Raw genomic sequence first — 26,180 nt, forward strand, 5'->3', positions numbered from 1 at the left:
AGCTTGTGCTTGGGAATAGGTCATAGGTCCAAGAGGGAGTTGGTGACCAATGACCTATTCCCAAGCACGAATTCTTAAGGATCCTGGACCGAGCTGGCCTCAGAGCAGCTCAAAAGTCTACGTAATAACCCCAGTACAATATTCTAAACATACATTGAAATGCTATGTCCAGACTAAATGATTGGCTCCTCAACTCATGCATTAGTTGCTGACTGCTAGCAGTACGAATAGTGATCATTACATTTCCCAGTTCCTTACAAAAGGTAGCCTTTATTACTTGACTCCGCGGCTTTAATGATGAATTCTGCACATGCAGTAGTACCAATGACAATGCAATGCTTTTCAGGACAATTTAGGCAGTTGTGGAAGATGCATTAATCATGGCTCGCGAATAATCCTGCTGAATGGTGCAATGCTTCGGGGAACGTAAAACATTGAAAACATAATCAGAATGTTTTTTTGGGGGGGTTTACCTCGTAAAAGCCACGCACTAGACTCTCTGTTTGCTGCACAACACCTCTCTCTATTCTCCATTTCACCATCCTCTCTATATATTCCTTCTTGTTCTTCTCTGTGACTGGGATGTTGGCACCTCCAGGCTTCAGTTCTCGTTCAGTAATCTTAAAAGGCAAACCACCACCAAAACTTTAGGAAGAAGGATCTGTTGCAAGCTGAGCTTCTTATATTATCAAGCTGTACTTATTCCCCCAATGGCAGATTCTTATTTGAAGTGGTGAAACCCAGGAAGCTTAAAAAAAGAGGAGCTGAAGACTCCCTCTTGGGCCAGTGGTATCAAGTACAAAGCAGGAACCCCCCCAACCCCCCCCAAAGAGATATATACAAACAAGCCTTCACATTCCAAAGAGAGAGATTATTGAAATGAAGCTTTCTAATATTGACACACACACTGCAACAAGAAGTCACATGCAACGCATGCAAAGAAAAATTTCAAATCACTCCTTCCCATCCTGGCAAGTTAATAGCACAGTTGCAAAAGTATTCAATAATAGTAATAATAGTAATAATAATAATAATAATAATAATAATAATGTATTTATACCCCGCCCATCTATGTATACTGATTCATAGCAATACTGCTGTAGGCTGAAGAGGTACCAAAGAAATGCCTCCACGTGCTCAGAGCTCAACAACACTGTGGCAACTTCTTTGAGCATCCATTAGGCAGGTCAACTCAAATCACCTGAGTCTGCATTGGCACCACTGGCAATGACATAGGAAGCTGCCACACAATCCATTTTCCGGGTAGATACTGTGATGTGGAGCCCAGACCATGCATGTCTATTTTTGGCAGCGGCACTTCAACGGTAACATATGAATCAGGCCTCAAGTTGCAAGCTCCTTACCCAGCTTCAAGAATCCCTGGGGAAAATTTGCCCACTGTCTGCTAAGTTTGGGGATTCCTCTACAATGGAGTGGCTCTGCCAGAGTGGTGAAGAGAAAGCCTGGCACCCTCAGTTGCTACCGAGACACCCAATGGACTGAAGTGCAAAGCTGGGCACTCAACTCTTACAAATCTCAATGGGGTCAAGTGGTTCTCTGTTGCACTTGCTACCTTTAAATGCTAGAACAACAGCTACTAATTTGGACAAGGAGCAACAGTCAATCTAAATACAGTGGTACCTTGGTACTAGAACAGCTTGGCTCCTGAACAAATTGGCTCCCGAACTCCGCAAACCCGGAAGTGTTCCGGTTTGCTAATGTTTTTTGGAAGCCGAACGTCCGGCGTGGCTTCTGATTGAGTGCAGGAAGCTCCTGCAGCCAATTGGAAGCCGCGCCTTCAAATGGTTTCGGGAGTCGAATGGAACAGATTAAGTTTGAGAACCAAGGTACCACTGTAAATCTGATTTTAGACAAATGAATCTGTCCAATTCCGACCTCAGCTGCATCTGTGCAGAGACTTTAGAGTCCAGATAACTTTCATAAAAGAGGAATTGCTCATTTTCACACCTCAAGAAGCTCACAACACTATATAGTATCAGAGGCAGCCTTTTAAAGCTGTGCTGGACCGGTAACTGGTAATACAGAGTTTTGAACATTAAAATTAAAAGCTTTTTATTCGAGAGGGAAGGAAACCTGCAGAAACAACACACCAATGACATTACATCTCAACAAAGGAGATATATATAGGAAGAGAATATAGAAATGAAACTAAAAATAAGTTTTTCTATGTAGTTTTCAGAGGAAAAAAAATTGTGCACACCTGTCCAAAGACTTCTTCATTTACAGTGAATGTGAGATCTAGGATATCATGTATATCGTTGTCTTTCATCCACTGCAAACTCTGGTGGAACTCCTCATCAAGGTATTCCAAGTCACTCAGGTCACACAGTCTAACATAAACAAGAATAAATTAGAGGAGTGGAAATGATAGCAGCGGCGGAAGAGGCAGCGTGTGAAGAAAAGTTAAGACAGAAAATTCTTACAATACTAGAAAGGGCAAAGAGATACATTCGAAGAGCCACCACTTAAGCTCAAAGGAATCTAGAAGTACTAATTTATCTTAATAGTAAAAACAGTTATTTAATTACTGGTGTATATATTTCCCCAAAGTACACATTAAAATCATAAAAGTCCTAAATAACTTATTCGTTTGAATCTTTTTATTAAACAAAATAATTTTTGTTTTGTTTTGCAGCCATGCTGATTTTAACCAAAATAACGAGTCTGCACACATTTACCTACCTACTCAAAGATATACTGGTCATCATTAGAACCGGAGCCCTCCATGATCGGAGAGATCATGCTGACATTAATGCCAGCTTTGCATGTACCCATAACTACAATTATTTCCCACAAATCAGAACAAAATCCATCTTTCCTCTTTCAGTCCCCCCCCCCCATGCATCTATTGTAGCAAAGCGAATGACCAAACCTACAACTTGGGACCATTTTATACAGTCTAAATTAATTTATTGTTTGCATTCAATTTAATTATTTCTGGAAAAAGAAAGAAGAAATCCTGCTCTATTAATATGTAGTAAGGGTTAGACAACTGCAGGGAGCAAAGTCTTTTATTTCTACCTTCCAACTGCCTTGCCTGCTCAATATGGTACAGTGGAACCTCGGTTGTCGAACGTAATCCGTTCCGGAAAACCATTCAACCACGAGGCGCAATTGCCAGTCAGCAAATTCCTTTTAATAAATGAAGAAACACGCCCCAGAAGCTGTTCTGACTTCCAAGACGTGTTTGAAAACGGAAGCATTCACTTTTGGGTTGTTGGCGTTCGGGTTCGAATTGTTTGGCTTCCGAAGTGTTCGACAACCGAGGTTCCACTGCAACTGTAAATTCATACCAAGATTATGCACACCAAAATACAAGGTAAGGATTCATGCAAGAAACAAAATATTTCAATTGTCAACTGCATCCACCGAGGTTTACCTCTTGATGATAAAGCATTTGTATGATCTCATTAGCAATCAATATCATTATAGCAGGCCTTAACTGGGCTTATAATTAGACACCTATTTTGTGGACAAGAAATTGACAGAAGGTTCACCATGAAAAAGACTCATACTCACATTCTGAGGAGGGCTTTATAAAATGGTCGTGTGAAGAAGGCATCTAATAAATACTGGTGTATTAGAGCAAGACCCAGGATTCGACCACTAAACCTAAACCTGCGTAAGAGAAATTAAGAGAGCAGGTCGGGCTTATTTTTGTTGTTGAGTGAAGAGCCTTTACAGCACTATCCACTAGAACCCCTTAAATATGCTTATTAAAAAAACATTCAGTTAATACGCGGAATCATTTGGCATCACATTTCCATGTGGTCCTTAGGAATGAGCACTTCATTAAGCTCCTTTATGCAATGGTCATCCTTCGAAAAAATTAAGAAATGGCAAGAAATGCAGCCACTGAGGATAGATGACACATCGATATTTAGGATTAGCCTAAGTTCAGAGCAAGAGGAAAACTCTTAGGAAAAATATTCTGGGGGAAATATCCTTTCTATTCAATATGTGTCACTCCATGGCTGAAGTAACTTCAACTGGGCAGGCAGGTGCTAGACTTTTCTGGCCAGGCTTTTGGGCCTTTAGCAACTGCAAAAACAGTTTTTTAAAAATGGGGGAGGTGAAGGTTTTTGCAGGCTTGGGGAGAGGTCCGGCCCTGGTCAGTGTCAACAACCTTGAGCTCGTTAGACCCATGGTTTGGCTCAGTATTAAGACAGCTTTCTATGCTCCTAGGTGTAGGTGGAAGAAAATGCTTCACCTTTTGGATCTCTGACCAACATGCAGCTTGTTAAAGCAACAGGATCCTGGGAAACAAAAACCTTGAAAAAGCAGTTTCATAGCCCCAGGGATTGGGGAGATATTATAAGACAACAGGAAGACCTACAGCAACAGCTGCATACTCAAGTTTGTGGAAGCCAACTGATACATATATGCAGTCCCCTTAAGCCACTATAACTCTGCCTGCAGGGGTCTGATTTACTTATTTATTTACTGTGCAAAAAGCATAACTCAGGCACACCACACACACACACACACACAGTGCTTTTTTTCTGGGGGTATGCATATATGCATATCCCTAAACGTTTTGTTAATCTAATCTAATCTAATTGAGGGGCAGTATTTCAATATGAGTAGGAAAATGAGAGTACCCCTAAATTTATTTTTTTAGAAAAAAAGCACTGTATATATTTTTAATCATGCGTAAAACAACATAACTCACAACACATCAACCTCTTTGCTTAAAAATATCAGATCACATTCTTATGGCACCCATTGAAATATGCCTCAGACTACACAGGACCCGTAGTTAAAAACAAAACAAAACACAAAACCTAATGCAGAATAGTCCTAAATAGTGTTGGGAATGACACTGTTTCTTCCTGCGTAAGAAAATGGGTCACTCTTTCTACCCCCTCCCCCAATTCCCTAATCTGTATTAATGGAAAGGGCTCGGCCCAATGAGAGGCAGTAAACACTGATTGAAATCTCTTTCTGGCCGACTTTATTCTGTGTTTAATGCTATTTTTGCATCCGAATTGACAGAGTGGCTTTCTGTTGCAGCTATCAGGCTGTTTGCTTTCTAATACAAATGTGGATCCCCATAGAGCTGGTAAAACACTAACCAGTCATTCCCGAAACCACAACTTTTTATTGATCCCCACACTGAACATGCAAGAAACAAGAGCAACATTTAACACGGGGGGGGGACATTTGCAAATTTCACTGGTGAATTAAAAAGAATGAAAGTTTTAGAACAGCACCTCAGTCCGAGAAGCTGATCAAAGACAAAAGATAAGCCATGATTTCTGCTTGTGCTTGTGTTCTGATGGATTGGGGTTTGTTTTGGGGATCTTCCCCCACACTGAAAGATTGAAATTCAGAAGGTGGCAGAAAACTGGAAATCTAGGAATGCTCTGTCCTGGATTTATGGTCTACAGGGCCCTGTGTACAGCTCTTTCGGGGGACCTTATTCATGCAACTAAATAAACACATGTCAAAATTAGGGCTCTATGGGTAGACATTAATAATAATGTTTCATCATTCTTACCATTCATGGTGATTGTCCACAAAGGCAGACATGGGGCTTATTTGCACAGTGTAAGTATCGTTGGCTGAATATTCAAACAAGCCGTAATATGGGTTGAAGAGTTCTCTTGATACCAGGAAGAAAAACTCCCGTGAAGGTCCACTGTAGTCCAGCCTTTGAAAAACAAAACAAAACAAAATCATTATTATACAAGAATGAACTAAAACACATCTTAAACCTATATTCTCTGTAAGACTACTTCCCATGATACTTTCAGAAAAGAATGTTTTATTTAATTACCATTTATATTACTTAACATTTTGCTAAGTTTGGTTATTGTTCCTAATTTCCACTTGAGAATTTTGCATTATAGGAGAATTTTACACCTCCCATATAAAGGCAGAGATTGTATAATGTTGTCTATTCGATGGTTGTCCATGCACGGGGCTGGCTCAACTGCACTTCAATTCAGAAGAAAAATAACGCATTGTTCCTAAATTCTATTTTGGACATCTCCGGTTCTTCTAAGAGCTCTGGGCCAGCCATGAAACTCACTGGATGATCATGAGCCAGTCACTCGCTCTCAACCTAACCGACATCACAGGGTTGTTGTATGGATGAAATGGGAAAAAGGAGAACTAAGTATGTGCTGCCTTGAGCAGATCAAAGCTGGAAATGGAAAATAATAATCGCCACATTGCACCTTTGCACAATGGAACTAATATTGCAATTTCACAATATGTCTTTTCCTTTAAGAATAAACTGACATTATTCTGATGCTGTCATTTTACTTGACTTATTTCCCCCTCCCCTTCCTTCAGGGTTCTGCATTTTGTTAAGGGAGCTACAACTCACTTAGACCCTTTGTTTATCAGGGCCAGTAATCCTGAACTGTCAGAAACATAAGGAAATTCACTTCCCAGATGACAGTTAAGTGGACACACATTGAAGAGATTATCTGACTTAAACAGCAGTGAGCTAAGTTCAGTGTCTTGCCGTTCTTCATGGGCTCATAACCCAAGGAGATTAAAGAAGATACGGTTAATACTCAACAGCAGGTCATGTTCCTCAGATATTTTGCTTCCATGCTTTGTTTTATTGAAACCATCAGTGAGGACCCCAATTCGCATGAGTATGATGTTACAAACAGGATTAAAAAATTTACAAAGTTCCAGTTCCACGTTCAGGATGCTCATTTTTCAGCACCGCTCAAAACCCACAGAAGGAAATTAATACGGAAGATCTTTCCATCTGGCTGGGCATGTGAAAAGAAATTCCACCCAGCAACTAGGCAAAAGGATCTCTCACTTCCCTCTGGACTTCTGGGAAAGGGTAACGGTCAATATTGAGAACAGTGAAACAGCAGTTCACTACAGTCAGGGCCGGCCCAAGACATTTTGGCACCTAAGGCGAACAGCAAAATGGTGCCCCCTTCCTGCCAGGGAAAAAGGGGCGAATGAAGAGTGGGAACAAGTGGGGGAGAACAATCTACATTGGGATGTGATGCCCCCATGCACCCTGTCGCCTGAGGTAGGCACCTCACTTGGTCTTATGGGACGGCCCTGACCATGTGTTCTTCAGTAAAAAGGTAAAGGTAAAGGGACCCCTGACCATTAGGTCCAGTCATGACCGACTCTGGGGTTGTGGCGCTCATCTCGCTTTATTGGTCGAGGGCACTGGGGTACAGCTTCCGGGTCATGTGGCCAGCATGACTAAGCCACTTCTGGCGAACCAGAGCAGTGCATGGAAACACCGTTTATGTTCCCGCTGGAGCGGTACCTATTTATCTACTTGCACTTTGACGTGCTTTCGAACTGCTAGGTTGGCAGAAGCAGGGACCGAGCAATGGGAGCTCACCCCGTCGCGGGGCTTCGAACTGCCAACCTTCTGATCGGCAAGGCCTAGGCTCTGTGGTTTAACCCACAGTGCCACCCGCGTCCCACGTGCTCTTCAGTAGTAGAGCACATATGTTGCAAATGAAAAGTCAGATCCAACCCCAGACTTTTCCAAGTAGGAGTGAAAAGGCCCCCTTGGCTGCAACCCTGGAGAACTAACTCCAGTCAGGTTAGACAATACTGAGGGGGATGGACTAACTCGGTTATAAGGGAGCTTCTTATGTTGTTACACTGTCTTCAGTTCCAATAGGATGTTGGCTGCTCTGCTCCCAACTGCTCAGAGTAGGCAAAACAATGAACGTTTGCTCAGGAGAGATCTGAGGCTCTAAGGGAGATAGATGGACTTGCTCTGCTTGGCTACTGGAGATTGAGATGGAGAGCAGAGGGACAGCTGCTGTGAGGACTTGACTTTTGAGTCCATTGAAGAAAAATCATAACCCCCTATATTATTTTCTTCAAACTTCCTAAGAATAGCTAAGCACAAGGATGCAGGCCTAGCTGAGGGACGTTCCCTATTGGTGAATGATCCTTGGAGCATAGCTCACAGCTATAGGAAGCAATGTAACACTTTAACAATAAACATAACAATTAATCACACACATCTTTGTTATGGAATTGCTCTGCCAGCATAAACCACATTTCACCACATTTCAGCATTAGCTTGTCCTCATCAAAATTCAGCAGCATGTTACTGCGCATTTTTGCAACCAATTTCCCCTCATACTGGTTGTTGTTTTTTAACCTTACATTCACTAATACATGGATTTTTAGGCACATTTTCCCTAATATATGCACTTTTGTACACATTTCTGGTTGGAGAACTGAATCACAAAATTTGAAGAAATGCTAATTTCAAAGGACGGCTGCATTTTGGTTCACGTGCACTTTCAGGAAGTGCAAATTAGGTAGGTTTGAGAACCTAACCAAATTTCTTTTCCATTCATAATCCAAGACGGTTTATTCTGTAAAGCTGGCATGTGATTTTTGAAAGGACTTGATTTGCAGGACTTTCCAACCTAGCATAAATGTGTTTCTTCCACTGAAAGGCACAGAGTGCAGAATATTTTCCATTTAACAAGATTCCACGTACAAGCCTGGCTGAATCACAAGTGAATAGCCTTGGACAATGCATTATATATTTCTAATTAAGTTGAATTTGAATGGTTCCTATATATCTATGTATCTATCTATATGAATGAAAGGATTCTAGCCTAGAATCTTCCAGCCTGACATGTCTGTTTTCTGTAGCAAAGGAGAGTTTGATGAGAGGGCCCAATCAAATATGCAATTCCCCATCTGCTGTACTGAAAACAAACAGTCTTAAGGAAATCTATACATGTGATTTATTTGAATGTGTAACTCAAGGAAAAATAAGTGAATGGAAGGTGCATTCGCACACTCTTCACTCACTCAGCCTACTTACTAATTGACTGCCTAAGCAGGCTTCCTCTTCTGTCCCAGACTGAGATAGTAAATTTGAGATGAAAACCCACAGAAGTTCGTGTTGCACAAGACTAATTTCAGAGAGATGTTAGGTATGATAATGAGGCAGGCAAATGTGTATCATTTTAAAAAAACAAAAAACACCAATATCACTAAGTTTGTTGGCGGGTGCAGCAAAAACACCCAAGGCAACTTTCAACAAAAGAAAATTCACACACAAAAAACTCATTTGAAAAATACCATGGTGCTGTGTTCCAACGGCTGCTCTTTAAAAAGAGAGATCCTACCTTATTGTTTTTGCTTTGTTATTTTATATTGCTTTTGAAGCAAAGTGCCACTAAGCTCGATAGAAAGATTGCTGTGTCCTGGCTGCCTACACACCTGAAAGCCTGATAAAACATTAATTCAACTTCAATTAATCATGTTTTTTTAAAAAGATTCCTGACCTTTGAACAAACCTTTCCAGTCAGAATCAACAAGTTTGCTAACCCTATTACATAGAATGAGCCACCGAGCCAAATTATGGACCGGACCATTCAGATTTCCTACTCATAGCCATTATTCCCACAGGGAGAAAGGTTCGTGCTCACATCTTCTTGCCTAAACCCAAAGCTGTTCTAATGCAAGCAGTTAATTAAGTTTGGTACAGACGTAGCTTACACATGAGGTGCCCTATGACTGGCCCCAAGTCACATGGGTTGCATGATGTCAGTCACCAGGTGACTTGTCTGATGATCTTACCTGTGAATGTTAAGCTGCATTCCTGATTGCTGGAATATGAGGCAGCCTTCTTTGCTATCTGGCTAGAATTAAGTGCACCTTTGGAATACGGGCTGATAATTATTCTACATCTGGAACCCTGCTGCCAAATCTTACCACCAGAATTAGGCAGAGTTGCATTTTCTTCGCCTATTTCTAAATGCCTGATTTCGCTGTTCTTTCTGAAGAATTGGTTAAACGTATTGCAGTTTTGCCTAGTCGTTTTTTCAATATACTCTTGTCTAATGCTAACAACAGCCTCTTGTTGCTTGGGTCTTAAAACTGCCAACGACAACGTAATTACAGGGATTACCTTTGGGGGCATTTGGAAAGCAGCACTGTGCCAAGCGGAGAGCACACAGACTTACTTTCTGCTTTCTAGTAAGCCAAGCCCAAGAGCTTGCACATGTCTTTCAGGAGGAGGTGTTGCAACACATTTGGAATGCGACAAAGGAGCAAAAAAGTGCAGGCCGTTTCCTGTTCCTTCACAATACCCAGGCATGCAAAACTGCTCCCAGTTATAGTGAAAGTTCAAGGCACTGCCCTAAAGAGTTTGGCATTATAACCCTTCAAGACTGAGCTCCTGCTATCTCTGTTGGACAGGACCAGTTGCTATATCCTGGTTTTCACCCTGCTAATGATTCCACTTTTTACAATTTCTAGAAAATGGAAGCCTTGCACGATTACTGTAGTCTATTCACACCTTCAACAATGCAGCAGGAAAGTGTTAAGCTTCCCTTCGTAGCAGAGAAAACTCCCTCCTTGCTAAACAACGAACTTTTGCAAAACAAAAACAAACAAAAAGAACGTCAGATGAACCTTTTTATATTTCCTTGACAAAAAACGGAATGAGACCTATCCATTCTCACCCATTCTGACTCTCATACATATCCGATTGTTGCATTATTGTCCGGGCATAACTCAAGCTTGGCTTTCTTTATATGAGGCAGAAGAGCAACATGCAAAAGTTTAAATAAATTAATTAAAAATATCAAGCACATGAGCCCCTCCAAACCCCAACCAATGTACCTCCAGTGATACTGGATCTGTTGCTTTTTCTTGGCGCAAAACTTTATATTACAGGTGCATTTGTAGAATTCTATGGCGTATATATCACTGCTCTTTCAACATTTAGCCAACAAGAAATAGATATGGCTGGCTGGCAATAAATAAAATGTGGTTTTCTTCCACGAATGGATTGAGCCAACAGCACCAACCAAGAGTAACTCTACAAACTGGGACTTGGAAAAGATTTAAGGGACTTGGAAAAGATTGAAGAGCCTCGGACATAAGATCTCCAGGTTGATGGACTATATGGATCTGACGGAAAGGACTGGCAGAATCCGAAACCAGGGAAAGGAGATGGTGGAAGAAGACTGGAAAATTTAAAGTGTATATTTAGAAATATTGTAAAAGTAATGACTGTTAGAAAAATGGTGTAATGATATTTTATGGATTTAACAGAAATGCTATAAGAAGTTAAGTATATATAAGTAATTTAGTCTTAATGGGAAATAAGGTTAAAAAATATGTTATTTATGATATGATAGAAAATAGAGAAAGATGGAAAGGATTTGCTGAAACAAGTACTAGAAGTGGGATACAAAAAGGGAGGTGTGAGGAAGTCGAGGAAACAAGGGAATGAAGGATAGAGTATGGAAAAGGAGGGATGTTTTTAAATTGTTTTTGTTTTGCTTCATTTATGTGTTTAGTTTAATGGGTTCAGGTTGGGTTTTGTATTGTTTATATATTGTATTGTATTGCTTTTGCTTTTTTCCTCTTTCTTTTTTTTCCCTTTTCTGTCTTTCTTTCTCTTTCTTCTCCTTTTTTGTAACTTTCAAATGTAATAAATATTATTTTTTTAAAAAAAAAACAAGAGTAACTCTACAAACTGGATTTTCCGATGTCCAAGTGTCAGTTCTGACAGCTTGGAGATAATGAGGCTGCAATCATCTACTCACTCAACTTGATAGTAAGCTCTAATGAACTCAATGGGGCTTACTTCTCAGTAGATGAGGAGAGGGTTTGCACTGTAAAAGTGAGTAATGCTGGCTGGAACCCAAGCAGAAAATACAAACATTGCCTCTACTACACCTTCAGGACCAGACAGGTTAGCCTGATTCACAATTATTCATTCCACAATTTTGATAGTGAATGAAGGTAGCTTATACTAGAAGTCTGTGTATTAGCACCAATGAATGGAAAGAACTTCTCTTGAACTCCCGCACTACAATATTTTAAGGTTGTGTGAGTGTTTTTAAAAAAGGATGCCATTAATCATCATCAGCACAGCAATGCCATTAACATTCCTTCTGTGCTTGGGCAAGATGAGAAATGTTAACCCAGCCTGAAGACATCTCCCGGGTAAGCTTGCAATGGGGCATGTTGAAAGACATGCGGATGCCATTGACATGACACTGCACATTGGGGAGAGTGGCAAAACAGACCTATCACTAGGGTTACCATGTAGAACCTTTATTCATTGGTGAATTGCCTGTGTACCATATAGGCCACGACTGTTCTTATAAGACAAACATCTGCATGAGGATTTAATGCTGGACTTCTCTAAACTAGACTTGGTCTCTTTAATAACAAACGTCCCCACAAGTTCTTCTGCTTTATGGAACTACAAACGACCAGGAGTTATAGGGGAATACGCACATGCCTTCTACTTTTAAAGTCTGTTTCAATATGGCTTGGAGGGACCGAATATGTGTTTTGTGCAATTCTCTTAAATGAAAGCATTTTTTTACAGGTCAAAAGCATTATGAGGGTATCAACTTACAGTTTTATTCATTTTTTTAAGTTCAGGTTTCTAGCCGTCATGGCTGCCAAATACATGAAAATTGGGAGAAATATTCAGCGATATTTCTAAAGCTAACAGAATGTTCAGTGGGATTCCTTCTGTCAGCATGACCAAAATAGCTCCTTGTTCCTCCCCATGACTACCAGAAACAATAATATCTTGTGCAATACAAGGAAATTTAATCTTCGAGTGCGCCTCTTCCGAATTAAGATTTTTATCGCGTGCCCACATGCTTGAGAAGATTGGCCCTATGTCCTGAGGTGCAAAGCAAACCCAAGGTAGCAGTGTCTCCGTCGTCTAACAATGCAATTTTCAGTTTGGTGCCCAGAAGAAATGATGCAAAGGCCCCTCTTCTCAGTATAACCACTTGTACTTATTTGTTGAGGCTGAGCACTTTAGCCTGTTCCATATTTTGTGTTTCATAAGTTTTATGGTTGAGTTTGATTTTTGTGAGCGGCTTTGAGTGTAGGAGAAGTGGAACAGAAGCACTATAATTTGTTTATTTTAAAAAGGGAGAGTAATTTGGTTTGACTTAGCACAATATTTTGATTTTTCAAGTGCACAGTACACATAGCCGGAGTGTTATCTCACTATGAACTTCACAAAGTTTTTATGATGTCTGGATAGAGTACCAAGAGAAAGAAAACTGAGTCGGCCTGCAGCTTGAAAGAAGCTACATATATAGCAGAGGCAGCCAATGTGGTGCCTTCCAGATGCCATCGGACTACAACTCCCATGAACCCAAGCCAGCCTAGCCAATGGTCATGGATGATGGGGGTTGTAGTCCACCAGCATATTGAGGAACCTGATACAGAGAAACTCATCTCTTACTTTCCTTCCATCTCCTACTTTCCTGAGTTGCAGCATTTGAATTGGCATGGTTTGCTGCCGACACACGAAAACAACCTAATTCTAGCCAGTGCTTTCCTGCAAATAGTTAACATGCCTCCTTGCTGCACTGTTCATTCATTGCAACTCCTTCCAACAGCCAGGTTACTTGTACAATTTAAGAACTGGCACAAGGCTGAAGTAATGCCAAACCAGCAAAACATTTGCACATAACAGCTGCAGTGGCAAATGCTTAAATGTTCCAGAACACAAACGTTATGGCTTGTAGCTTGCTCTCTTTGGGCATGCAGATGGGCAGGGGGGACAGATCAGAATGATTCACATTGTGCTGCTGATGGACACACAGGCAAAGGCCTGCCCGCATTTGTTAATGCGTTCCATATCACGTTATGTAAAAACATTCAATCACTGAAAAATGGTTTACTGAATTTATTTATAGCAAGCATTTGTATATCGCCTTCTGGCTTTCAAAAGGGCCCCAAAGGTGGTTCACATTCTTGATACAATATAAAATAAGAATGGGAGGAAGAAAGGGGAGATTGTTCCGTCAAGCAAGCAAAAACACTTACAGTGACATAACATTCATAGCAGCACAACACTGAATTCCTCCCATAAAGTTTAATTTTAAATTTATTAATACAACCTCAAGAAGAAGATAGCAGCGTATTCATCATCAGCGATGTTGAAGGGACTATTTAACATGTGCTGGTAGCACTCTCAAACCACTTCCAAAACTTGATTATTAGTATTGTCAATATTAACGATTATTAATATAACTGATGCCATTATTGGTGTGCGGAATTCACATATCCTCAGTGACAAAACATTCTGCATGCATGTTGAGGAAATGAATCATTTGCTACATTACACACACACACACAAATCACCTTGCAAGACCCTGAGATTATATAGGAATGCCTTTCTTTCTCTAAAAGAAGTGCATTTTGAGCAGAAGTAGCAAATTGCGCAAAATAGAAAAAGGAAGGAAGGAAGGAAGGAAGGAAGGAAGGAAGGAAGGAAGGGAAGGGAAGGAAGGAACAATGACCCTCTAGTTCTTTTAAGCTTCTGGTCTAACCTCGCCAAATTCTTGAACAGCTCAATAAATTTTATAATGTCAATCTTCTCTCATTCATTGCCTGAAGCATCTACTACAATGGCTGTAGAAAATTCAAACCATGCTGCAGTTTTCTAGATCTCTAGCAAAACTATTTCCAACCCTTCGAAGCAAACTTGGGAGTGCAAAGCAATATGCAGGATGGAGCTCTCCCTGCCAAAAGCAGATCTGGAAGGAACTCAACATGTACACAGTTTAATTGATGCTTTGCAAAGGAATTCACATGTCACAAAGCTCGGAGAACTTATTTTCGAACAGCTGTAAGTTCTAGGCTTATGAGAGGCATTTCCTGGCTGTAATCCTTCCTCTTCTCGCTCTAGACCGCAAACAGTAGATGAAATACTTGAGCGCAGCTGCGAAGCGTAGTACAAAGTACATACTGTATTGGGGGCCACTTCCCTTTTCTACTCACCCTTCCTCTCCGACAAACGTGACATACAGTTTATTTCTTTGCAGGTCCTTTCTTGAATAACCCATAATTTGGTTGAAGGCATCTTCCAGCAAATGGTCTCTCCTGATAATTAATCTGGACAAGGAAACAAAATGGAATCAAAGGAGGCCATAATTTGTAGCTTAAATGTTTCCCCCCCAGTTATATTTAGACTGCCTGGGAAAGTTAGCACTACAAGCCATCTCTTAGGAGCCAATCTAACATTTCTTAGGATTCATTTAGATAACAGTTTCCTGGGCATTGTGCCAGAGCAATAGGGATGGATACTTCTTCTTTTCCTCCCCTCATAAGGACAACAGGGTGCTTACCTAAAGAAATAAACTGTGTAGGCAATTCAGTTGATGTTGGTCCTGCACCAGCATGATTCGGCATAGGCAGAAGCAGCCTGAAAAGTCTGAACTACAGACACTGACACCAAACATTTCCAGCACTTACAGTTTGCAATGACCGGGAATGTCTTTAATACACATGATGCAGAAAACCAATGGAATTCTGCCAAAAGGACAAGGTGAGAATGGCGGGACCTAACTTCTTGAGTGGCCACTATCTGATGGAAGGTGTTTGCCAAAAACAAAAGCTGTTGGATGAAAGATGGTCACTCACCTATGGACATCCCTTGCAAGCTAAAGAACCCCTGGATGGTTAAGTCCAGTCAAAGGCGACTATGGGGTTGCGGTGCTCATCTCGCTTTCAGGCCGAGGGAGCCAGCGTTTGTCCACAGACAGTTTTCCAGGTCATGTGGCCAGCAGGACTAAACTGCTTCTGGCGCAACAGAACACCGTGATGGAAACCAGAGTGCACGGAAACGCCGTTTACCTTCCCACTGCAGCAGTAGCTATTTATCTACTTGCACTGGCATGCTTTCGAACTGCTAGGTAGGCAGGAGCTGCGACAGAGTACGGGAGCTCACTCCATTGCGTGGATTTGAACCGCCGACCATCTGATCAGCAAGCCCAAGAGACTCAGTGGTTTAGACCAGTGCTACCCATGTCCCTTGTATTTTATTTTGTACATCACTCGTATTTTATAGCCAAGGGTCAAACGGGACATGAAATGGCAAAGGGGAGGGAACAGCAGTGTGGACTGCAGTCTCTTGGAGCTGATGTGCATTATATATATTTTTTTTAAAAACCACTGAGAGATGGTGACACACACCTGCCATATAATGTCTAATTTGGTCCCAAGTGGGCATTTGAACTTGAGTTTCCAACATCCCAAGGGAAGCGGGTGGCGCTGTGGGTTAAATCCCTGCAACGGGGTGAGCTCCTGTTGCTCGGTCCCTGCTCCTGCCAACCTAGCAGTTTGAAAGCACGTCAAAGTGCAAGTAGATAAATAGGTACCACTCCAGCGGGAAGGTAAACGGCATTTCCGTGTGCTGCTCTGGTTTCACCAGAAGCAGCTTAGTCATGCTGGCCACATGACCCGGAAGCTGTACACCAGCTCCCTCGGCCAATGAAGCGAGATGAGTGCCGCAACCCCAGAGTCGGCCACAACTGGACCTAATGGTCAGGGGTCCCTTTACCCTTTACCTTCCAACATCCCAACCCAACATGTTAGCTGACATATCCTGGGATCTCTTTGCTCTCGATGGCAGCAACTAATACTCGGTGTCACGTTTATTTATTCCATAAATAAATATACATTTTTATTTATTTATTTTTAAAGAAATACACCACCACACCTAAAAGCAGTTTACAAAACCAAAGTGGTTTAACCCCCCCCAAAAAAAACCCATTATGGATTGCCAGGGGGAAACGACAAATCACATGAAAATGAATTGTTATAAATTTGGTGGCGGGACCCCAAAACCTTAGAAATCAATAAATGGTAGGACATCCGATCATTTGGGATGTGAAGGGAGAAATACAAGCTGCAGAGGTTTTCCTGGGCCAGCCTATGCAAAAAGACCTGGCCAAGCTAGGGCCATTAATATACAGGGCCATCGAGGGTCATTGGCAATGCAAGAGAATTGTCCTCCTTCCTTGCCCTGAGGTGTGAACAGAAACTGGGGGTTTGGGGAGTTACCAGGGTAACTGGGTATGAGGTGATAGGAAGGAGGAGGAGGAGGACTGGGATCCATCTTGGGCAGGATGGCTGAAGGCTGGCTGCACTGCTGTGGGGGACAAATCCCTCTTGAAATAACCATGCTGTAAGATCTGGACTCCCTCCATGCAGACTGAAGGTGTAAATAGGTGAATAAGCCATATTTCTTGAAGCTATGAGAGTCTCTGCCATGTCTCAATTCCCCTAAAGGACCACAGATCCTGGGTAAGAGCCCGGAAACCCATGAGCTCTTGTCACTGCTCGGCAGAGAGAGCGGAAGGCACCCAACTTTTGTAACAGTATGTGACAGAACTCGGATGTCCTGCTTCTTTCAGAAAAACCACTTGTGGTAGGATTTGGACTGAGGAAGCGGCAAGCTTCAAAAGGTTCAAGCACACCTCATCCCTCTCCTCTGCCTTCTCAAAACAGCTTTTCTTTAAAAACAAACAAAATACTTCAAGCTTGGGGTGCTGCGGCATGCATTAGTGGGAATAAATTGACCGTAGCACAGTGTTCTATTTCTGAAATATGCTCGGCTCTATGTAAGACTTCTACATACTTCAATTTCCCTGGGCCTTGTCCGTATCCTTTAGTCTCCAGCTTCCTGTAGAAATTCCTCAGCTTGGCTTCAAAATCTCTTTTATACGGAGCAGGAGCTCGTGCATTAGCCCGTGTAGTACCTGCAACAAAGCCAGAAGAAGCACAAGACCTGTTTTATTAAGAACATTGTCACTCACCTTTCTGTCAGAAATGTTCAAGACTGGGAGGAAGACGACAGTGCAGTAACACCACATGCAACATATACAGGGAGGAAAGTTGTACATTCTAAGTGTGGGGACCAGCAGTAGAATGGTAAGTTTCCTGTATAACTGGTGATGCACAAAACCAGACTCTACACCCCTCATCTGAAGCCCTTCTTCATGTGCCTCCTCCATGTGTGGTCTGGAGGGTGGCAACACGAGAACGGGCCTTCTCTGCAGTGGCTCCCCGTTCGTGGAATGCTCTCCCCAGCGAGGTTTGCCTGGCGCCTTCATTATATTTTTTAGGTGCCAGGCAAAAGTGTTCCTCTTCAGCCAGGCCTTGGGCTGCTTTATATCCTACAGCCTTTTAAATGTGTCTGTGGGAAGGGGGGTTATTGTTTTGTTTTGGTTTAATGATTTACTTGTGTTTTATCTTGTGAACTGTCATGAAGGGTGGCATATAAATTTAGTAAATATCAATATAATAAATAAACAACAAGCCTGCTGTTGAGGGGATCTTTATTTTTTGCAAAGAAGGCTCGACTAGGTGGGCCTGACCAGATCCAGGAGGACGAGTCTCAGATCTTTTAGCAACAGTGCATGTTTCAGATTATTTAACACAGATTAGTTATGCCTTAACTGTTAGGAGATCCCTAGTATGAGCTCTTACTTTCCAAATTTGGTATCAGTAGGCCACAGGGGTTCTAGTAAGTATAAAAAAAGGGGGGGGGGAGAAAACCGAAACCAACCTACCCCTCCTAAAGTGTGTGGGTGATTTTAAACCATGATGGACTAGTAAAAGAACTGGACTGACACAGAACAAGAAGGGGGAGACTTTGTTTTGCACAAGTGTATTATATGAGCATATGACCATTTTAGTATGACAACTGTGGATTTTCTCTTAACCATCAGGAGAGAAAACGAAAGCTATGCATCCTTAATTGGAAATTTAATTGGCATTTCATAAGTGATGCCTTTGCGCAGCCTGGAGAACACACATTTAAATATACATTTCTGAATGAATTAAGGGTGCATACTACTGAAAACATATGAACATCTGACAATGCATTCACACATAAAGAGGGTAAACCTATACATGTCTACTCAGAAGTAAGTCCACTGAGTTCCTTAGTAAGCGTGTAGGGCTGCAGCCTCCTCCCCTGCCCCCCAAAAGGCTGTTCTAAAACATTTAGAAAAAGAGCATGCCTGATTTTTGTTCAAACCAAGATGCAGTAATCTGCTCTAGCCATCTGTGGAAATATCTAAAAGCACAAATTACTTGAATTGCCAGTTGCAACCTCAGAAACCTGCTTTAACTTCTGGTGTAAGATGACTCATAACAAAACACATGCCTAATTTTGAAAGTTAACTTCCAGACTTAGCATCTCTCAAAAGAGAACTATGTGCAGGGGGGACGGGAAACAACATTTAACAAAATGCACTGCATTTCTGTTTACTGTAACTCTTAAGCTAAGCAAGTAAATGAACTACAAGTGTTATCTTTGGGGAAAACTTTAGTGAAGCAACTTCCTATTTTACTTCAAAGATTACATGCACCTAAAACGTCAGTATAATATATATGCTGGTTATGTAGGGTACTTAAAAAAACCCACAACCTTGCTTCCTGGTTGTCTTCATTTCAGTTTCTTTTTATAACTGCTCTGTTTCTTGGATTTCTAAAGCTTACAAATATGTTATCAGAACTGAGAAGCTGAAATGGCTACATGCCCAAAATGATACCACAGCTCTTAATGAATTTCTTTGTGTGTACTAACAACACGATGCAACTTTCAAGTTCATGTGTTTGCGTGGCGGGGGGGGGGGGGGGAGAGATATTTGTTGTGCCTGAGAGAATGTGAGAGGGACAGAGAAAGAACGAAAGTTACAGGATTATAAGATCTGACCTTTAGCAGTAACTCTACTGGCTGTTAATTCCCAAACCAGATCACTATATATAAAAAAAGTCTTATCTATTTCTGTTATGGGCAAAAGGAAAGGACACACTGCCGTCACACAGGCATGGGACAGGTGACTGGGAAAAAGCAATGGTGACTTTGACCTGATAAGAGAGGCCGGTATGCAGTTTTATAGACTGGCAGGAACAGAAAGAGATTCAGGCTGCATCCTTTTGCACAGTGACACACTTCTGAGCAAGCTTGCACAGGTTTGCATCATTAAGCTTAATCTAGATAGCATTTTTTTTTTTTTACAGAGCTGTAAGTGGTTTGAAGGAGGCATCATTCTGCTCAAGTTACTTGTTTGTTTGCAACGCTCATGTGTGTGTGTGTGTGTGGCTGTCACCTCTGGTCAAACAGGTTTTAGAAATGGACATTAAACAAATTAATAAGGAAGGATTTGAAACCATACAAAAACTTGTTTTCCAGAGAAAGAGCAGGGTTAAGTATGTACCTGCAGGAGCATTGCTAGCACTGCTAGGAGGCAAGCCCAACCTTTTGTCTCAGGTGGTGGAACACCTGCCTATCCCTGCCTGCTAGCCAGCCACCCCAACCCCTAGACAAGGATGGAGTGAGTGCCTGCTAAATCCAGTTGTATCCTACCACCAGTGTCCCAGATCCAAGTCTTTGGCTTTTGTGCTTTCCGGGGGGGGGGGGGGAGCATTCCTGGGAGGGAGGCACCCACCCCTCCTCCTCACCCACCTAGTCCCTGGCAGTCAGCAGCTTACAGGCTTTGTAGTTATTGTCCTTATTCAAATCTCATATTTGATTCCCACACTTTTATCAAAACACAAATGCTGCTTCAAATGCATATACAGTGGTACCTCGGGTTAAGTACTTAATTCGTTCCAGAGGTCCGTTCTTAACCTGAAACTGTTCTTAACCTGAAGCACCACTTTAGCTAATGGGGCCTCCTGCTGCCACCGTGCCACTGGAGCACGATTTCTGTTCTCATCCTGAAGCAAAGTTCTTAACCTGAGGTAATATTTCTGGGTTAGCGGAGTCTGTAACCTGAAGTGTATGTAACCCGAGGTACCACTGTACTGTACATTTTGAATACGTTTCATCTACCATTTTGTTGAAATCTAGCACTGGGGATTGCTGCTTACATACAAGTGCCCTAAATACTTTTTAACACGTTCTTATTTTTATTGGTTATTATTCCAGATGTACACAAGGACTGAGCATGACAACCGACTCTTGAATACATCACCTCACGTTTCATAAAACACCACTAAATTATCCTTTCAGCACATGGCAAGTTCTTATTACACATCAGTTGTCACCGTCAAGAATTTCCTGGGCAATTAGAGCAATTATTCCATCCGTAAGAACAACAAAAGAAAGGAAGGTTTACTTTTAAAAAAGAAATATTTATGTAAGCATGCACATGCCTCTTTCTCTCTCACTCTCTCACATGCACTTTGTACGTATGTGTGGGTCTTAGGAATAAATAAATAGCATTTTATGGCTTTTCATGTCATGTAAATGGGAGCATAAAGTACTGGGACTGGAAAAAGAATTATGTGGTCCGTACTCAACACAATAATAATTTATAATACTTTTATTATTTGTACCCCGCCCATCTGAGTGGGTTGCCCTGGCCACTCTGAGACACCTCGATTCTTAACAGAAACACAAAAGTCTCTCCTGACAGACAGAGTTATTTGGACAGAGTCAAGTGTATATAGATCCAAAGAACTTTGACTGACATTAACATTAAGGCCCACAAGTTTCGATCCTAAGTTTGGGAGTGGGAAGCGGCTGTCACATTCCTGAACACTTCCAACAACCCTGTCACCTTCGTCAGATCAGGTAACTTGGCCTCAGTGAAATGACCTTGGTCCCCCCAAGGGCCAGGAGCTCATTGAACTGAGCACATAAACGACTTTCTGTCTACCAGAAAGATATTCATACATGTGTCATTCTATGCAATACCTTCGACAGCCCTCAGATCTCTGCTAGCTTTCTACCTGCATACCTGTTTATTAATTTACACGGAGCTTGGGGTTTATGTCACGCCAAAAAGCGGGGTGGGGTGGGGGGGAGGAGCACAGTCTGCCCAGGCTTCCTTGACCTACAATAGATGTACTTCTCGCTGTTTATTTGTTTGTTTTGTAACTCAAGAAAACCTTTACTTAAAGCTTTTTTAAATTATTTTTTAAGGAGTACAGTTGCACCTTGGTTTTGGAAGTTTAGTTCCCGAACATGTTGGCTCCAGAAAACTACAAACCCAGAAGTGACTGTTCCAGTTTGCGAACTATTTTTGGAAGTCGAACATCCGACAAGGCTTCCACAGCTTCCGACTGGCTGCAGGAGCTTCCTGCAGCAAATCAGAAGCCACGCTTTGGATTCCAAACGTTCTGGAAGTCGGACAGATTTCCGGAACGGATTCCATTCAACTTCCAAGGTACGACTGTAGTCTTTAACAAATCTTTAAAAGATTTGTTCTTATTCCAGAATACCACCCTCCAATGAGAGATAAGGTATTCAAACCCATATTTGTAGTGCTTTCTTAAACAAGATTAAGAAATGGCACCCCTTTCATTTTTAGGCTTTCCAGTACTAGTAACAGAAAAGAATCACATTTGTGGCTCTATTCAATAAAGCTAAATATATCTCCACTGGCCATGCCTTACAAAGAAAATGTCTTTGGGAAAGGCTGTTTGGATGCCTACAACGAAGAATACAATATCGGTGTAGCCGCAACAGCCAAAGTTTTCACCTCCTGCTTGTTTGCACAAAGAAGTCCACGAAAACAGATGAGAACATCAGGTTAACTCTCTACCATTGATGCAGTTGTAGCAGGGCTTACCTGGAGAGTTCTGAGGAGAGGACACTGGGGAGCCTCGTGGAGACTGGCAATAACTGGGATGAAGTAAGGCATGCGGCGGTACATATGACATTATTTCCTCTTCAAATAAACTAAAAGAAAATTTGGGGGGGGGGGGGGAGAGAACAAGGAAAAGGGTCAAGCACATCCTCCGAACCTACCATTCCTGCTTCCAATCATGCTCACTGTAATTAGTTTTGCCTGCTCTAAAATATCACCTGGCATTCTTTCATGTATTTGGGACAGGATTCCGAGAAAGATGCATACCGTATTTTTCCGTGTATAAGGTGCCCTTGTGTATAAGATGCCCCTATTTTGGGGGACTCAAAATTAAGAAAATGGGGGGGGGGCAGATTGCCCCCATGTATAAGACTACCCCCCTTTTTAAACATTATTTTTTTAGTAAAAAAACAACAACTAGTCTTATACATGGAAAAGTACGGTACGTTGTGGTCCCAACATCACAACATCATGAATCTTTACACTGCATCTCCTGAGAGTAGCCCTTCGTCTCTCAGTCAATGACAAAGCAAGCACTTTGTGAATGAGACACAAACAATGCTGTGGGATAAAGGGTCCATGTGCAGATAAGTCTTTCGTTTTTTGGGGGGGCACGATCATGCCTGCTTGCAAGCTTTACTATGTCTGTGCGCCCAATGTTGGCACACTGAATGCCACAACTGTATAGAAGCCTCTGCATGTAGGTTAAGAGAGGAAAGGGAGATCAATGAAGGACGGGGATAAGAAGTCTTCACGCAAGGGACAACACACAGCATATCTTTGAAACAATAGCTGAGCTCCACTCTCTAATTCCCACAAACCTTTTTGCATGGGTAGGCAAACTAAGGCCCGGGGGCCAGATCCAGCCCAATCGCCTTCTAAATCCTGCCCGCGGACAGTCCGGGAATCAGCGTGTTTTTACATGAGTAGAATTTGTGCTTTTATTTAAAATGCATCTCTGGGTTATTTGTGGCGCATAGGAATTTGTTCACCCCCCCCCTCAAAATATAGTCCGGCCCCCTACAAGGTCTGAGGGACAGGGGACTGGCCCCCTGCTGAAAAGGTTTGCTGACCCCTGCCTTATGGCCTAAAATATGTTCCTCTTCTGTGAGAAATACAACCTTGAATTCTGGTCCCTCCTAGTCAAAATTCTACCTCTTCTTCATACATATTGTAGTATCTATCTTCCCCTTGTTTGTTTCCACAATTATGCAAATATTCGGTTTTCTTCTAAGCCAATGTCCAGCTCTTTCCTGGCTCTTGCCCCTCCCTTCTTCTCGCACTGCCAGCATTTTCCACAGAACTGTAGAGTTGGAAAGGATCACAAGGCTCATTTAGTGACAAGTCCAACCCCATACAATGCGGGAATCCCTTTTGCCCAACGTGGGGCTTGAATCCACGACCTTGACATTAAGAATATAATGCTCTACCGAATGAGCTACTGTCTGTTTCCAACTTTCCATCTAGATGCATAGCCGCAATTGTGCAAATGCAGCTGTTTTCAATTAAAATGAAAATGTTTTAATCCAAAGCCCTTCACTAGTCATTCTGGAAGGCAAGAGATGGTAGAACCAATTTATCAACAAAGAGGCATGAAGAAAGCCAGGGGTTTTTTTGGGGGGGGAGGAAGTATGTTGAGACAAACACAGGCTACATATGTACATAAATTTGGGCTACAATTCCCGCCCACCCCCAAAATTACATAGATTCGACATTAGCCATGCTATCGAGTGGCTCTTTACGACTGATTGGAGTCAATTTGGATTGACAGGCTTCTCGAGATAAATAAATATCCTCAACTGAAAGCAAGCTGCAATTTAGAAACTTAACACGGATAATTCTGTCATCTAAATCGTCGGCTGCATCTCCCCCCAGCTTCATTTCGAAGAACTGAGGGGAGAGAGAGCTTGCTGCGGTCACCTGAGCAGTTTGCACAAACGTTCCAAGGTGATTAAAAAATCGAACAAACCCATATTCGTTGTAGAACAGCACCATGTACCTTAGTAACATGACAAGGTCTGCATCACTAGACAGGCGCACGAGTCCCGGGGTCCCTTCAGTCCGAATAAACTGGATCTTCTCCCTGTTGAGGCAGGCAGAGCGTTCTAAAGCATCTCTTGCAAACAAGGCACTGACGTACGCCAGGACAGCAAGAAAAAGCACTGGGTATATCAAATGCACCTCTAGATTATCCCTCTGCATTTCAGGAACCATTTTCCGACCTGCTGCAACATGTCAACGTGAATGGAGGAATCTCGCAACCAGCCCCATCCCCCCATCCCCCCTAAGCCCCGAAACGAATGCATTCGGAAGAACGGTGTGTTGTGTTTTCGCTGTTGTCCTCATCTCTCAGAAGCTCAAGCGCTGCTCCCAGGTACCCAACCAATGGAAATCAATCCCTCAACTTGACACAAGTAGTGTGGCTCTGAATTCCAAGCAGCAGCTCAAGCGCCGGAGAAGGCTATTGCTATTCCGAAAGAACACGTGTGCACCTGCTCTGCTCTCAGCACAAACGTCAAGAGAATCCTGTTAATTTTCAAGAGCACAGAGCTTACCAGGAGCGAGAGAAAGGCATATTGTTCTGCAAAACCAGCTCAGTCAATTTGAGATGGTGGCAGTCTGGTGAGCTTCTGCCTGTTTTGTTTTGGGGGGTTTTTAAACCACTTTTTGACTGACACACACCTTTTTAGGGGAATGGGCGCAGCTCAGTGGAAAAAGTGTCTGCTTTGGATGTAGAAGGTATACCAGGTTCAATATACCTCCAGGTAAGGCCAAAAGAGAGGTCCTCTGTCTGAAACTCTGGACAGCTGTTGCCAGTCAATGTAGACAATAAAGAGGTAGAACAATGGCCTCACTCTACTACCATGTTTTGCATGATGCACCAGCTCTTATACAGCAGCAACTTCCAGAGGAGCAGCCATGTTAAGTCTTTTGCACAAAACCAACAAGCAGTGCTGCGGCGTCTTAAAAGACTTAACCATTTCTAATGTCATAAGCTTTCATGGACTACAGTTTTGCTTCATCAGACGGCTTCAGATGCAGACGATCAATGGAACTGTAGTTCAGGAAAGCTTCTTCCATAGTAAATTTGTTCGATTTTAAGGTGCTACAAGAACCGCTCTTGGTTTTTAATAAGTTCCTCTCTGCATGCATGAGCACACTTTGCATTTTTTAAAGAGGGTAAAAACCTGAAATTCACTCTCCTGTCAGTGTTTTTAGAATTCGTGTATCGTTTCTGTAAAAAGCAGCCATTCTCATCCCTTTTGGTTGCTGCTGCTGGTGTGCGTGTAGAAGAACATGCCATTCCTCTTCATGCAAGCACCTCTTACTTTCAGAACCACGCAGACAGGATTTCCTTTTGGTTCATTTCTCGCCTTTCAGGGCTGTGCTGTCACTATTTGTCACTCTGAGAGACTTTTAAAAGTCTCATGATGCTGAAAGAGAACCAATGCAGCTACAGCTGGTTTCACTCTTTTTCCATCGCCATTCATCACTCATAGAGTGCTGGCCAGAGAGAGCAGTAGAAGCATTCATATCCTCTCCCTGGACATAATTCAGGGGGGAAATAACAGCACCAAAAAAAGTATTAAAAAATTGCTGCCAGCTATTGGTTCACACACCTAAAGTGAAGAAGCAATGTCTGCTCCCCATCTCTGAGAAATTAATGCCTGGATGGAACCCAGATCTGTCCCAAACTTTACATCAAACCATCTCCATCTTGGAAACAACTCATGGCTGCAACATCCAGAATAATTTCTTCGATTTTTATTTTTCCTACCTCCCATTCTCCAC

The 26,180-nt window shown here is 42.1% G+C and overlaps 1 protein-coding gene and 1 long non-coding RNA gene across 7 annotated transcripts in view; one reads left to right on the forward strand and one right to left on the reverse strand.

The window, feature by feature from the left end:
- LOC310743842 overlaps positions 1–26,180 on the forward strand; it is an 887,199-nt gene that overhangs the window by 22,156 nt on the left and 838,863 nt on the right. The window lies entirely within an intron of this gene.
- Positions 1–26,180, reverse strand: part of HECW2 (HECT, C2 and WW domain containing E3 ubiquitin protein ligase 2) — a 192,929-nt gene that overhangs the window by 12,439 nt on the left and 154,310 nt on the right. For 4 of the 6 annotated variants that reach the window (XM_083626115.1, XM_083626116.1, XM_083626117.1 and 1 more), the window contains 8 exons: positions 24,388–24,471; positions 22,371–22,480; positions 17,420–17,540; positions 14,779–14,892; positions 5,522–5,674; positions 3,541–3,639; positions 2,222–2,351; positions 474–620 (listed from right to left, as the gene is read on the reverse strand). In XM_083626115.1, the coding sequence (XP_083482241.1) occupies positions 474–620; positions 2,222–2,351; positions 3,541–3,639; positions 5,522–5,674; positions 14,779–14,892; positions 17,420–17,540; positions 22,371–22,480; positions 24,388–24,471 (958 nt within the window). Of the gene's footprint in view, positions 1–173; positions 416–473; positions 621–2,221; positions 2,352–3,540; positions 3,640–5,521; positions 5,675–14,778; positions 14,893–17,419; positions 17,541–22,370; positions 22,481–24,387; positions 24,472–26,180 lie in introns of those variants that run through there. The other 2 variants (XM_083626119.1, XM_083626120.1) reach the window with 2 other exon arrangements.

This window comes from Podarcis filfolensis, assembly GCF_964270895.1.
Source record: "Podarcis filfolensis genome assembly, chromosome: 1".
NCBI classification, from domain to species: domain Eukaryota; kingdom Metazoa; phylum Chordata; class Lepidosauria; order Squamata; family Lacertidae; genus Podarcis; species Podarcis filfolensis.